Source organism: Engystomops pustulosus, chromosome 8 (genome assembly GCF_040894005.1).
Source record: "Engystomops pustulosus chromosome 8, aEngPut4.maternal, whole genome shotgun sequence".
NCBI classification, from domain to species: Eukaryota; Metazoa; Chordata; class Amphibia; order Anura; family Leptodactylidae; genus Engystomops; species Engystomops pustulosus.
In genome coordinates this window covers 51,004,054-51,018,566 of record NC_092418.1, presented here as the reverse complement: position 1 = coordinate 51,018,566, position 14,513 = coordinate 51,004,054, and the positions used below count along the sequence as shown (strand labels likewise).

At 44.2% G+C, this 14,513-nt stretch overlaps 1 protein-coding gene across 4 annotated transcripts in view; it reads right to left on the bottom strand.

The window, feature by feature from the left end:
• Positions 1 to 14,513, bottom strand: part of TNRC18 (trinucleotide repeat containing 18) — a 282,299-nt gene that overhangs the window by 201,321 nt on the left and 66,465 nt on the right. For all 4 annotated transcript variants that reach the window (XM_072120908.1, XM_072120909.1, XM_072120906.1 and 1 more), the window contains exon 4: positions 8,561 to 10,207. In XM_072120908.1, coding sequence (XP_071977009.1) covers positions 8,561 to 10,207 — 1,647 coding nt within the window. The remainder of the gene's footprint in view (positions 1 to 8,560; positions 10,208 to 14,513) is intronic.

Sequence of the window (14,513 nt, the reverse complement as noted above, 5' to 3'; positions counted from 1 at the left end):
AAGCTCGTGTTAGAGATCTGGAGGAAGATATTGCACGGCTGCGAGCAATTGACAATCTTGAGAGGAGTATGCTGCTCACTGAGCAAGCAATAAGCGGGGTAGAAGTGGAGGGTGGAGAGGAAAGCCAGCAGGGCCAGGTGGGTAGCTGGGTTACTGTAACTAGAGGGGTTAGGAAGGGGTCAAAGAAGAGGAAGGCCAACTCTGACTCTGAACATCCAAGCAAAATTGCAAAATTGTGCAATGATGTAAGGACGTCAGTGTCAGAAATGGCAGCCCTAGCGGATCCTGCTCTCCCTCACAGCCGGGGGAGCAGACCAGCTAGTAGTAGGGTGGATGGGAGTGCAGGTAAGCCAAGGCAGCTAGTGGTTGTAGGGGACTCTATAATCAGGAAGACGGATAGAATAATTTGTCGCCAAGACCGCCTCAACCGAATGGTTTGCTGTCTCCCTGGTGCCAGGGTTCGGCATGTGGTGGAAAGGGTGGATAAATTACTGGGAGGGGCTGAGGATGACCCAGCTGTCGTGGTCCATGTTGGTACCAATGACAGAATAGATGGTAGGTGGAGGAGCCTGAAGAATAATTTTAAAGAACTAGGTTCAAAGCTTAAGGAAAGGACCTCCAAGGTAGTATTCTCCGGAATCCTACCTGTGCCATGCGCTACACAGAGCAGACAGCGGGAGCTCAGGGAGTTAAATGCATGGCTCAGATCCTGGTGTAGAGCAGAGGGATTTGGGTTCCTAGAGCATTGGGCTGACTTTTCACTGGGGTACAAGCTGTTTTCTGCAGATAACTTGCACCTAAGTGGAAGGGGGGCTGCTGTGCTGGGGGAGAAGATCCTAGCAGGGGTGGCGGAGTATTTAAACTAGGCTCGGGGGAGGAGGAAAAGGAAGACACTGAAGGGGTAGACAGGTCAGAGAGGGGGCAGGTTATGTTGGTGGGTGGTGATGTGGGCTGTGTATGGGGGCCTAAGGCAGTGGATAAGGAGATCCACAAGTTACAGAATGGTGGTGAGGATATATGTGCCAGTAAAATTACTTTAAATCAGATAAATAACTGTGGAAAATTAAATTGTATGTTCACAAATGCCAGAAGTATCTCAGGCAAAATGGGCGAGCTTGAGGCTCTGATATTAGAGGAACAGTTAGATGTTGTTGGTGCAGCAGAGACATGGCTCGATGCATCGCATGATTGGGTTGTTAATATTCAAGGTTTTACACTCTTTCGGAAAGACAGGGCAAATAGGAGGGGAGGTGGTGTATGTCTGTATGTCAGAAGAGACTTAAAAGCGATTGTGAATGAGTCAGTGGTCTCAGAGTGTGAGGAGGCTGAAACTTTGTGGGTTGAAATTCAAAGCCAAGAGAGCTTTGAGAAAATTATTTTTGGTGTAATTTATAGACCCCCTAACATCTCTGAGGAAATAGAGGGTCACCTATATAAACAGATGGAGCGGGCTGCACAGGAGGGGACCGTAGTGATAATGGGAGACTTTAACTTTCCAAATATAAATTGGGGTCAGGGCTTGTCTTCATCTATGAAGGGGAGACATTTTATCAATTTTCTGCAGGATAATTTTATGTTGCAGCTTGTAGAAGATCCCACAAGAGGTGACGCATTGTTGGATCTTGTGATTTCTAACAATGAGGAGATTGTCCAAAATGTCAGTATCAGGGAACCCCTTGGGAACAGTGATCATAATATAATTATTTTCCTCTTAAACTTTAAAAAGCAGAAACAGGTGGGAAAATCGAAAACTTTGAATTTTAAGAGGGCTAATTTCCAAAAATTTAGGGCTGCAATACAGGATATAGACTGGGATCAGATACTGTCACATGGTGATACTAATGTTAAATGGGAGAAATTCAAATCTATCCTGGGTTTTTATACTTCTAAATTTATTCCAATAGGTAACAAGTATAGACGGGCTAGATTACACCCCGCGTGGCTTACAGCTACAGTTAAAAGGGCAATTAATGAGAAAAAGAGGGCATTTAAAAAATATAAATCTGACGGGTCACCTGAGGCTTTCAATACTTACAAAAAACTTACCAAAATCTGTAAAAAAGAAATCAAATCAGCCAAAATACAAAATGAAAGACAGGTAGCTAAAGATAGCAAAACAAATCCCAAGAAATTTTTTAGGTATATCAATGCAAAAAAAAATGGGTCACAACAGGTTGACCCCTTTATTCTGAAAATGGGGCATCGGTGACTGGAGACCAGGAGAAGGCGGTGATACTTAATAGGTTTTTTAGCTCCGTTTATACAATAGAAGAGAGAACTTCTGACTTGGGTGGTGCCAGTGAGGGTCATGGATCCTGTGATATACTAGGCTGGCTAAATGTAGACATTATCCAATCTAAGCTCAATAAAATCAATGTGTACAAAGCTCCTAGACCAGATGGGTTACACCCCAGAGTTCTTAAAGAACTCAGTTCTGTTATTGCTGTCCCGCTGGCTAAAATCTTCAGGGATTCTGTAATGTCTGGTGTGGCAAGGCAAATGTGGTGCCAATATATAAAAAGGGCTCTAGAACTTCGCCTGGCAATTACAGGCCTGTAAGCTTAACTTCCATTGTGGGGAAAGTATTGGAAGGGTTAGTAAAAGACTACATACTGGAGTATGTGACATCAAATAGTATAATAAGTGACAGCCAGCATGGGTTTACTAAGAATAGAAGTTGTCAAACTAACCTTATCTGCTTTTATGAAGAGGTGAGCAGATGCCTGGATGCAGGAGCAGCTGTGGATATTGTTTTCTTGGACTTTGCAAAGGCATTTGACACTGTCCCTCATAGACGCCTGATGGGTAAAATTAGGGCTATTGGTTTGGCAGAAATCATTTGCAATTGGATTGAAAACTGGCTGAAGGATCGTATCCAGAGAGTTGTGGTCAATGATTCCTACTCGGAATGGTCACCAGTTATGAGTGGTGTACCCCAGGGTTCTGTGCTTGGCCCACTACTATTCAATATATTTATTAATGATATAGAGGTAGGAATTAATAGCACTGTGTCTATTTTTGCCGATGACACCAAACTGTGTAGTGTAATACAGTCTATGGAGGATGTTCATAGGCTGCAGGGTGACTTGGACAAACTGAATGTTTGGTCATCCACTTGGCAAATGAGGTTTAATGTGGGTAAATGTAAGGTTATGCACCTAGGGGCCAATAATGCAAAGGCAAAATATGTCCTTGGGGGAGTAAATCTGGGAGAGTCCCTTGTTGAGAAGGACCTGGGGGTACTAGTAGATCATAAATTGAATAACAGCATGCAATGTCAATCAGCTGCCTCTAAAGCCAGTAGGATCTTGTCATGTATCAAAAGTGGTATGGACTCTCGTGATAGGTATGTAATATTACCACTATACAAGGCACTGGTTCGGCCACACCTGGAATATGCTGTCCAGTTCTGGGCACCGGTCCATAAAAAGGATGCCCTGGAGCTGGAGAGGGTTCAACGTAGAGCCACAAAAATGATAAGGGGTATGGAGGGTCTCAGTTATGAGGAAAGATTAAAACAACTAGATTTATTTAGTCTGGAAAAGAGACGACTACGAGGGGACATGATTAATTTATTTAAATATATGAATGGTCCATACAAAAAATATGGTGGTAAGTTGTTTCAGATTAGATCAAATCAAAAGACGAGGGGGCACTGTCTCCGTTTGGAGAAATCAAGGTTTAATCACCGGAGGCGACAGGGCTTTTTTACTATGAGAACGGTCAATCTGTGGAATAGCCTGCCTCAGGCGCTGGTCACAGCAGGGACAGCGGATAGCTTCAAGAAGGGTCTAGATGCCTTTTTACACCTAAATAACATTGATGGTTATGTTATATAGAATTGTTTCCCCTAAATCCCTTCCTCATCCAATCCCTTCCCTTCCTTGGTTGAACTTGATGGACAAGTGTCTTTTTTCAACCGTAGAAACTATGTAATGTACATGAGACAACAACTGGAGACTCTGGTGTGGGTCTACACAGTATAGCCCCCTGCAAAGAGCACTCAATGGTGCACAATAATTCCTCCCACACACTCTACAATGAAGTACTGTGAGTAGGCAAATATGCGTGTCCAGTAAGGTCAATCTATGCCAGCATGCAACATTGCCATACAAAACAAATAAATAGATGCCAATAACTAGTTGATGCTAATAGAAAGGTAATCTCTAATGAGAAAGTGCAAACATAATCATATCAATGTAAAGTGCAAGTGCTAGGGCATGAAAGCCACAAAAAAGGATGAAAGGAAAATGTACCAAAATGAAGATACTAATTACCAATGGAAGTGCTGACAGGCGGGCATACAGGTGGAGGGAGGAAAAGCAGGGGTATGAGGCTCCCCACGCGTTTCGACGCTCTAGGCGACTTCCTCAGGGGTATGTGGCCCCACTTAGATGCACTTGCCTTAAATACCAGCACTCACCCCCTGACCCACGGGCTCGGCATTCAGTAAGCTGTACTGCACATGACCGGAAGTAGGACAATGCAGCGCTGCCGGTAATGATGTGGACGCAGAGTCTAAAGGGATTAATCAGAGCTACTACGTGTGATCAGATCCAATACAGCTCAGACCAACATCAGCAGTCACAGGGGGCCATTTCTCCCTGTAACTGAGGCTCCTATAAAAAGCCAAAAGAAAAAATCTGAAAATGTCTCCCAGGGATCTTTTATGAAACGCACACACACACAAAAAACACATACACAAAAATATTCATAAAAATACATTTCCCAGTATACCATATATGCTCAAGTGTAACCAGAGGCACCTAATTTTAACAAAAAAACTGGGAAACCCTATTGAGTATAAGTCTAGGGTGGGAAATGCATTAGTCACAGCCTCCCCGGTAAATACCCAGCAGGCACATGCCCCCCATTATATAGCCAGCAGCTGCCCAGTATACAGCCATCCCCCTGCCCCCTAGTTTATAGCCAGAAGCCCCCTTGTAAATAGCCAGTAGCCGCCTGCCCAGCCTTAAAAAAACAAAAACCTATGTACTGACTTTTCGGATGCCTTCTGTCTTCAGCTCCAGCTGTCTTTGGCTCCCCACGTGGTCCTGTCGCATCCACCATGACGTCAGCCGCTTGCTGACATCAAAGTGTGTGCCGATGGTGAACACACTATGATTTATTAAATGAAAACGGAGCTCTGATTGGTTGCCATGAGCAACTATAACAGTTTTCTCTTCTTCAGTTCAGATAAATAAGGTGGAATATGTGCAATAACAGACCTCAAGATCCTGATCGCAGTTTAGACTGGTTATGTTCCTTTTTTAGAACACAGCTAAATCAATTTAAATATAACTTATTCTTGTTCCCCTCAACATGCCATCAGCAATGTTGTTTCATATTTATTGGTTGAATTGGCTGAAGAAATGACTTGTTTTCAGCTTTCTAAACTATTTAAAGAAATCATTCATCCTGCCATAAAAAGGACTGTCAGGCTTCAGGGGCTAGTGGACCCCCGCGGACAATGACACAAGCCGACACCGGGGACCGAAATCTAAGTGGCAGCCGGTTTTCACCAGAGCCCGCCGCAAAGCGGGTTGGACTTGCCCCGGTACCACCAGGTTGGCAGCCAGGGCGAGATACAGAGTCAGCAGGCAAGTTTGTGGTCGGGGACAGGCAGAAGGTCAAGACAGGCAGCAAAGGTTCATGGTCAGAGCAGAAGGTCAGGGCTGGCAGTGGAGGAGCGTTAACAGCGTCAGGGGTCACAACGGGAGGCCAATACACAGGAATATCGTAAGGGTAGTAGCTTTCTCTTAGGCATACAGCACGAAGATCCGGCAGGGAATGCTGGGAGAAGCCGGCTTTTATCAAATTTCGGAAAGTGGCCAGTGCCAATCAGCGGTGCGCTGGCCCTTTAAATTTAAAAGCACCCTAGGAGACAGGGAAGCCTGCGCTGGGAAGCAAGGATGGGAGTAGGAACATGGAGAGGTAAGTGAAGCCGGGTTGGACTTGCACCGGTGTGGTACCACCAGGTCGTTCCACAGGTGCGACTTTGCCCGCCGTGGCAGCCAAGGCGAGGTACAGAGTCAGCAGGCAAGTTCGTGGTCAGGGACAGGCAGAAGGTCAGGATAGGTAGCAAAGGTTCAGGGTCAGAGAAGAGGGTCAGGGCTGGCAGCGGAGGATTGTAAACAGGAAAAGGTCTGGGGTCACAACGAAGGTCACAGGAATATCGCAAGGGTAGTAGCTTTCTCTTAGGCATATAGCACGAAGATCCGGCGGGGATTGCTGGTAGAAGCCGGCTTTTATCAAATTCCGCCAATCAGCACTGCGCTGGCCCTTTAAATTTATGTGTGCTGGGAAGCCGGATGTGAGCAGGAGCGTGGAGGGTTGAGTGATGCCGGGGGTAGCGGGTGCCGCGGAAAGGGGCACGGTCCCTAGGGACTCATAACATGCAGCTGGCAGGTAACCAGATAATGTAAAATAAATTACCATATATCCATGCAATTAAACCAAGTTTTTCAGCACAATTTTTGTGCTGAAAAAGCACCACTCGTGTATGTGCAGGGAGCAGAGGGAGAGAGAAGTTCAGTGAAGCGTCAGGCAAGATGACTGCCGACCCTAAAGTCAGATCTTCTGTGAAATGCAGCATTTTGGTAATAACGGTGAATTAGATAATGGATTTACTTACCCGGTCCATTCGCGATCCAGCGGCACTTTCTCTGTGGTGAAGTCGGGTCTTCCGGCGATTCACTAAGGCAGTTCCTCCGACGTCCACCAGGTGTCGCTGCTGCGCTGAAGTCCGCCGAGGTCCGCCGGAGTACACATTCCTATTCCTGGTGAAGGTAAGTGCGACACTTTTTTTTTTTTTTTATGGGGCGGTTTCTCCGAATCCGTTGGGTTTTCGTTCGGGCACGTCGCCCGATTTCCGTTGCTTGCATGTCGGCGCCGATGCGCCACAATCCGATCGCGTGCGCCAAAATCCCAGGGCAATTCAGGGAAAATCGGCGCAAAGCGGAAATATTCGGGTAACACGTCGGGAAACTGTGAATCGGGTCCTTAGTAAATGACCCCCAATGTGTTATTTTGTTATCGTGAGTATATTTAAGAATATACAAAAACAAGAACTCCTACAAGGTTGTAGTTTTGTAAATAGTGATGCAGTTTGGGTTTTAATCATTCTGTGCTCTTTCAACAGGGCTAGATAAATAAAAGTACAGGCGGTCCCGTTCTTAAGGACAACAGACAACCCCTAGTTACAGACCGACCCCTCTGCCCCCTGTGACGTCTGGTGAAGCTTTCTGGATGGTTTACTTTACTACCAGGCTGCAATAATCAACTGTAAGATGCCTGTAAATATTGTCACTGGAAAAGATTTTTTCTGGAGCTACAATTATAAAATATACAGTTCCGACTTACATATAAATTCAACTTAAAAGGGCTATTCCAGCGAAGACAAGTTTCTCATATGTACTCAGGATAACAAAATAACACATTTTCTAATTCATGGTTATTACCAAAAGTGCAGCATTTCACAGATACAAGTCCAACCTGTCTCTCTCAGTCCTGGTGTATATCATTTCAGTTGCCCCTAGACACGACCCAGTAACTTCTGACTGGGTCGGGCGACATCTTGGATGAGATTGTGGAGCTGAGATGTCTGTCTTTCTCTGCTGTACGACTGTAACCACACCCTCAGGATGTGAATCAGTGAATGTCTCTGATCTCCGTACAGTCAGCACATGGTGAGCAGAGAGAGAGGCTGCAAACTACAAAGAGATCCAGGGAAGGGGAAGGCAGGCAGATGTCAGAGATGTAGCAGAGCTCAGTGTAACAAGCTACAAGGAGAAAAGTGATCCGGGGGAAGGAGGAGGCAGGCACATTTCTGTGAGATGTGGCAGAGCTCACGGTGTGTAACAGTGTAATGGTCAGCCTCTGTGTAATAGTTTCCAGCATCCCTGATCTGTCTCATCTCTCTTTCTATGAGTCAGTATGTTAGTACAATGTCATAAGCCAGATGAAACTGTATTTACACCTGTACCCCGATAATGCAACCAGATTGTCACCCCACAGAACTAGAGGGATCATAATGTGTCTGCTTAGAGAGGCCCCACCCACACCCTGGGATTTTACACTACGCAGCCGAGGGAGGGATAAGAGCTAAAACAGCAGTAACACTGAGTCAAATTGTAAACTAATGGGCTAAAATTATCTTTATTGTGTTAACATCAGTAGGAGATAGAAATGTGAGAATGGTCTTTCATGGTAAAACCCCTTTAAGTACAAACCCAAGGAATCTATCTTATAGGAACACAGCGACTGCCTGTACATTCTTTCAATAAAAAAGTGTTATCATGTACTAAAAAAGAGAGGTTTAAAATTGATGTCAAAATGATATTGACAAATAATAAAATATGCATATAAATCGATATATGATTATAAAACTATGTTTAAAAAATTGGATATGCAAAAACTATTGGTGAATTATTCCCATATTTACACATACCACAAGTTTCACAAGTTGTAAACAACCTAAAAGCATGTAAAAACATTGACCATAAGTGGGGTGAAAACTAGTTTTTTTCACCATGGGCATTTTTATCTTTTATTATCTCACCTTTAGAGGAGATTATTTTATTTCCGACACTTTCTTTATGTCGAGCCACAGCCACAGCTATGCCCACTGGTGGATTTCGCACTTCCATTTCTCCTTGAAAACTTAATGAATCCTTAGACACTGTTTTAGCACTTTCATGTCTATCTGGATCTCTTTTGACCTCTGGCTGTGATAGACTTTGGATTTTAGTTTCTTTCAATTGAGTGTCATCCAACCTCATGTTGCCAAGACCCCCAAATGGACTTTTAATGCAACTACTTTGCCAAGCAGACACGTCTTTCTCAAAGTTACCGCTATATTTAATAAGATTTTGCATTGCAGTTCGCTCACAGTGACTAGATGGATGTGTGGATTCTATGTTGCTTTTTCTAGAACTCAAATTCTTGGAACCAAATGAGTGTTTGTTTACCTCTTCTTTTCCATGGTTGATTTGGGAGTGTTGGGTTACCAAAACAGGCATTTGTGAAGTTGGAAAACTACTAGTTTCTTGTTGCTTTGCTTTCTCTTCCAGGTGCTTTGCAATAATATTTCCTTGGACTGGTTGATGAATATCAATGAATCCAGACATTTTGCACTTCTCTTTGATGTAGTCTTCCTGCTCAAAATGATCAGAATCATCACTAGGAGAAAATATTTTTTTTGCTAAAGAAGCATGGCCATGTTTTTTTGAGAAAGAGTCCGATTCCCACTGACCTTTAAGGGGGGAATTGCAGCAAATTACAGATCCTGGTTCTCTGATACTATCAGATATTTTTGGTTCACTTACTAGAAATTCCTGTGGTTGCAGAGAATGAGAAAACAATGTCTTTTCTTCAGGTGTCTGTAATTCTTTTCCATTAGAGTTTTCAGCCTGGGTAGAAACTTGTATATGAATACCATGTTTATCAGAAGCATCAAAAGGCGTCACAAAATTATTTGGTGCCAATGTCTTTCTCTCATTAATAGGTTCCTTGGTCTGTTGGACAAGGCTGTAAACGGAAGAGTGGAAAGGCTGAGCAGGCAAAGATGTACAGGAGGCAGATTTAAAGTGAAAATTTACAGACTGAGAGGACGGACATGTGCATTGTACACTCACATTTTTATCTAGAGTCACAACAGAATCTCCAAGCTTAGTTTGATTTGAGTTTGTTTGGCACAAGGGCCTTAAGGTGTCGTCTTGTCTACTCTGTTTGATACTATTCTCTTCTGCAGTGTCAATAGATTTGGAAAATGATTCACCCCCACAATTACTCATAAGAGTTGTTTGGAGAGGTTTAGTTTTTAATTCAATGTTTTCCACCCAGCTGTTTGGCGTAAGCTCAGCTATAAATGACTTGTGATGTTCACCATGCTTAGGTAACCTATGAAAGACAAATTTCCTCTTCTCCTTTTCAACTTTACTGTCCAGTTCTTTTTCAATTATATCACCAGATTGTGTCTCCTCTGAAAGTCTCTTATCTTTTTTTGATATGCTCAAAAAGGAAGGGTTAAGTAAAACTTCATTTCTGAAAACTTTTTCCTTAGAGTCTTTGGACGTCTCTCTAGAATTTTTCAATTGATGATACACTGGTTCATTTTCATGCACATTGTGTGCCTGGTTAGCTGAGGTCTTTAAAACGGATGTATGAGGATGATATGTTGATTTCTGACCAGCAAAGTAAAAACCATCTGTAAAATAATGAAAGTGATACATTGGTAAGACTGAGATAATAAGGGAATGTTCATGCATAGTTTATTTTGTTAGGATTTTAAGCAAGTATTTTTTGAAACCAAAGCAAGGAAAAAAATTAGCAATTACTGTAAATGTTAATTTGATATGGAAAACTACAGTATTTTTTCAATACCAACAGGAGCTTCAAAAACAACATGTACATAGCTTTTTTTTAAAAACAGATTTCTTTATAAGTGAGGTTTTTCAGCCTCCTGTTTTATTCAGAAACTGGTTTGTTATCCTCCAATAATATCCTCAATAGTTAAAGGGGTTGTCCACTTTCAGCAAACAATTGATATGCATGTTAAACTACAATTTCTGTTGTGAATTCTTTAGAAAATCCAACACATTTGAATGCATCTTTGTATACTACCTTGCAATTGTGGTTGTCGGATAAACCTTACCCTTTAAAGACCTGGCCCTTTTTTGTGTTTTAATTTCCATTTTTCACTCCCCACAATCAAAAATCTATAATTTTTTTTTACAAGTAAAGAGCTCTGTGACGGCATGTTTTCTGCATAACAAATTGCACTTCATATTGATGGTATTTATTATTGCATGCCGTGTACATGGAAGCAGGAGAAAAAAATTAAAAGGCAGTGAATCTGGTGAAAAACCGCATTTGTGGCGTTTTCTTGTGGACTTGAATTTTAAAGCTTTTATGGCACCCCAAATGACATGTCTACTTTTTTTTGGGTTGGTGCGATCACGGAGATACCAAATTTGTATAGGTTTTATAATGTTTCCATATATTTCCAAAAATTTAAACCTCCTTTACAAATTTTTTTTTTTGATTTTGCCATTTTCTGGCGCTAATAACTTTTTCATACTTTAATGTACAGAGCTGTGGATGGTGTCATTTTTTGCGACTTTTGATGACGTTTTCCATTAGGGTTAAAGTACCCTAGAAAGTCATAAAAATAATAAAAAAGAAAAAAATAATAATAATAATTAAAACAAAAAATGCAAATCCACCCCATTTCAATAGAACTGATATACAAATAAATAAACTGTAAAAATCGTAAACATATTAGCTATCACCGCGTCCTAAAATGCTCAATCTATCAAAGTATAACAACAGTTTTTCACTGTGTTTAACCATGTAACGGAAAAAAGCGCCCAAAAGGTGAAAATAGCACTTTTTCCATGAAAACGGCATCAAAAGTCACAAAAAATGATACCACCCACGGCTCCGTACACCAGTATAAAAAATTAGCACCAGAAGATGGCAAAATAAAAAATTTTTTGGACAGGAGGTTTTAATTTTTGTAAATGTATGAAAACATTATAAAACCTATACAAATTTGGTATCCCTACCGCCATCCAGTGAGGGACACTGCCCCCCCCCCATCCAGTGAGGGACACTACCCCCCCCCATCCAGTGAGGGACACTGCCCCCCCCCATCCAGTGAGGGACACTGCCCCCCCCATCCAGTGAGGGACACTGCCCCCCCCCATCCAGTGAGGGACACTGCCCCCCCCATCCAGTGAGGGACACTGCCCCCCCATCCAGTGAGGGACACTGCCCCCCCCCATCCAGTGAGGGACACTGCCCCCCCCCCCATCCAGTGAGGGACACTGCCCCCCCCATCCAGTGAGGGACACTGCCCCCCCCCCATCCAGTGAGGGACACTGCCCCCCCCCATCCAGTGAGGGACACTACCCCCCCATCCAGTGAGGGACACTGCCGCCATACAGTGAGGGACACTACCGCCATACAGTGAGGGACACTACCGCCATACAGTGAGGGACACTACAGTGATACAGTGAGGGACACTACAGTGATACAGTGAGGGACACTACAGTGATACAGTGAGGGACCTTACCATCATACAGTGAGGGACACCACCCCCATAAAAATGAGGGACACCGCCCCCATACAGTGAGGAACACTAGCGCCATACAGTGAGGAACACTAGCGCCATACAGTGAGGAACACTAGCGCCATACAGTGAGGAACACTAGCGCCATACAGTGAGGAACACTAGCGCCATACAGTGAGGAACACTAGCGCCATACAGTGAGGAACACTAGCGCCATACAGTGAGGAACACTAGCGCCATACAGCGAGGAACACTACCGCCATACAGCGAGGAACACTACCGCCATACAGCATCACGGGTCCACTTTCAGTAAATAATTTACATGGTTTCGTAAGTGGATTGAAATCAGTCCTTGTGATGGATATGCAGGTGCATGAGCCTCTATATCACACAGATCCTATTACTCTCAGTGATAATAACGGTCCATGCAATTGCATGTCCATCACATCATATGGACAGATTTCTATCCACTGGACGTAAACATAGAAGGACAGCAAGCAGAGATCTAGAAAACCGTGAAAAATTGATACAGAAAGTATTGTATATATTTGTGACTATGCAGAGTTTTTCAGCACAAAAAATCTGCTGAAAATCCTCACCTCGGCTTATACACGAGTCAACACAAATTGTCAATGCACCTAAAAAAAAAAAAAAAACATATACTCACCCTCCGGCAGCCCGATGCGCAGCGCGGCTTCTCTTCTGTCTTCCGCGCCTGTCCTCTTTTTTCTATAACAGCCTGCAGGGCGCGGCAATGGAGAAAGGCAGGCTGTTACAGAAAAAAGAAGACCAGCGCGGAAGACAGAATAGGAGCCGCGCTGACATCGGGGAGCCGCACTGCACATCATGGCCGCCGGAGGGTTAGTACCTGTAATGGAAAACCAAAATGGAGTCGAAGATACAACATGGCTGCTCTTGAGATAAAAGACAGTTCATGTAACCTTATTTCAACTGTGAATGAACCCAAACCAACATATTTTGATCCTCATTATATTTGACATTTTATTCTCATTAAGTTTGACATATTCTTATCCTTATTTGGCACTCTGTTAGGCATTACACACCTGCTGGGATGCGCCTATCTCCTGGGATGCGCTCATCTCCTGGGATGCTTTCCAATGAAAACTGGCCACTTTCATGGGAAACTATACCATTAGGAGAATAATGAGAGAAAACATATGCATACATATGTTTTTCCATATAGTTTGGTGACGCACAGACATGGGGTATAAAACTTCCGTACTATCACCTGGCGGTAGAGATTTGAGAGAATTGAGAGCTAGCTAGTGACTGATGCTATACTGCTTGGGTACTTGTGGGACGCCTCAAGACCTGATGTTACCTGTCAATACCTGTCATTCTACTGCTTGGTGATAGTCCGTGAAGATCCCTACCTGCCGGAAGGTCATCAATGATGCTGGACAGTGTTGTAAGTTGATAAGCCCGTGAAGATTTTGTGTGCCGGAGCTCATCAATGAAAGTTGACAGTGTTGTGAGTATAATCTTTTGATATTTACCTCTTTATATACTTTTGTATTACAATAAACCTTTTAAATATTGTTGACTGTGTAATTTTTCTTATTCTATAACACGAAATCCAAAGAACCTGTCACTCTTTGAAATACAGTACCGTATATAAGTGCTGGGCTGGCTGTACACTACACGCGGCGGGCTGGGCTGTCATGGGCTGGCTGTACACTACACGCGGCGGGCTGGGCTGTCATGGGCTGGCTGTACACTACACGCGGCGGGCTGGGCTGTCATGGGCTGGCTGTACACTACACGCGGCTGTCATGGGCTGGCTGTACACTACACGCGGCTGTCATGGGCTGGCTGTACACTACACGCGGCTGTCATGGGCTGGCTGTACACTACACGCGGCTGTCATGGGCTGGCTGTACACTACACGCGGCTGTCATGGGCTGGCTGTACACTACACGCGGCTGTCATGGGCTGGCTGTACACTACACGCGGCTGTCATGGGCTGGCTGTACACTACACGCGGCTGTCATGGGCTGGCTGTACACTACACGCGGCTGTCATGGGCTGGCTGTACACTACACGCGGCTGTCATGGGCTGGCTGTACACTACACGCGGCTGTCATGGGCTGGCTGTACACTACACGCGGCTGTCATGGGCTGGCTGTACACTACACGCGGCTGTCATGGGCTGGCTGTACACTACACGCGGCTGTCATGGGCTGGCTGTACACTACACGCGGCTGTCATGGGCTGGCTGTACACTACACGCGGCTGTCATGGGCTGGCTGTACACTACACGCGGCTGTCATGGGCTGGCTGTACACTACACGCGGCTGTCATGGGCTGGCTGTACACTACACGCGGCTGTCATGGGCTGGCTGTACACTACACGCGGCTGTCATGGGCTGGCTGTACACTACACGCGGCTGTCATGGGCTGGCTGTACACTACACGCGGC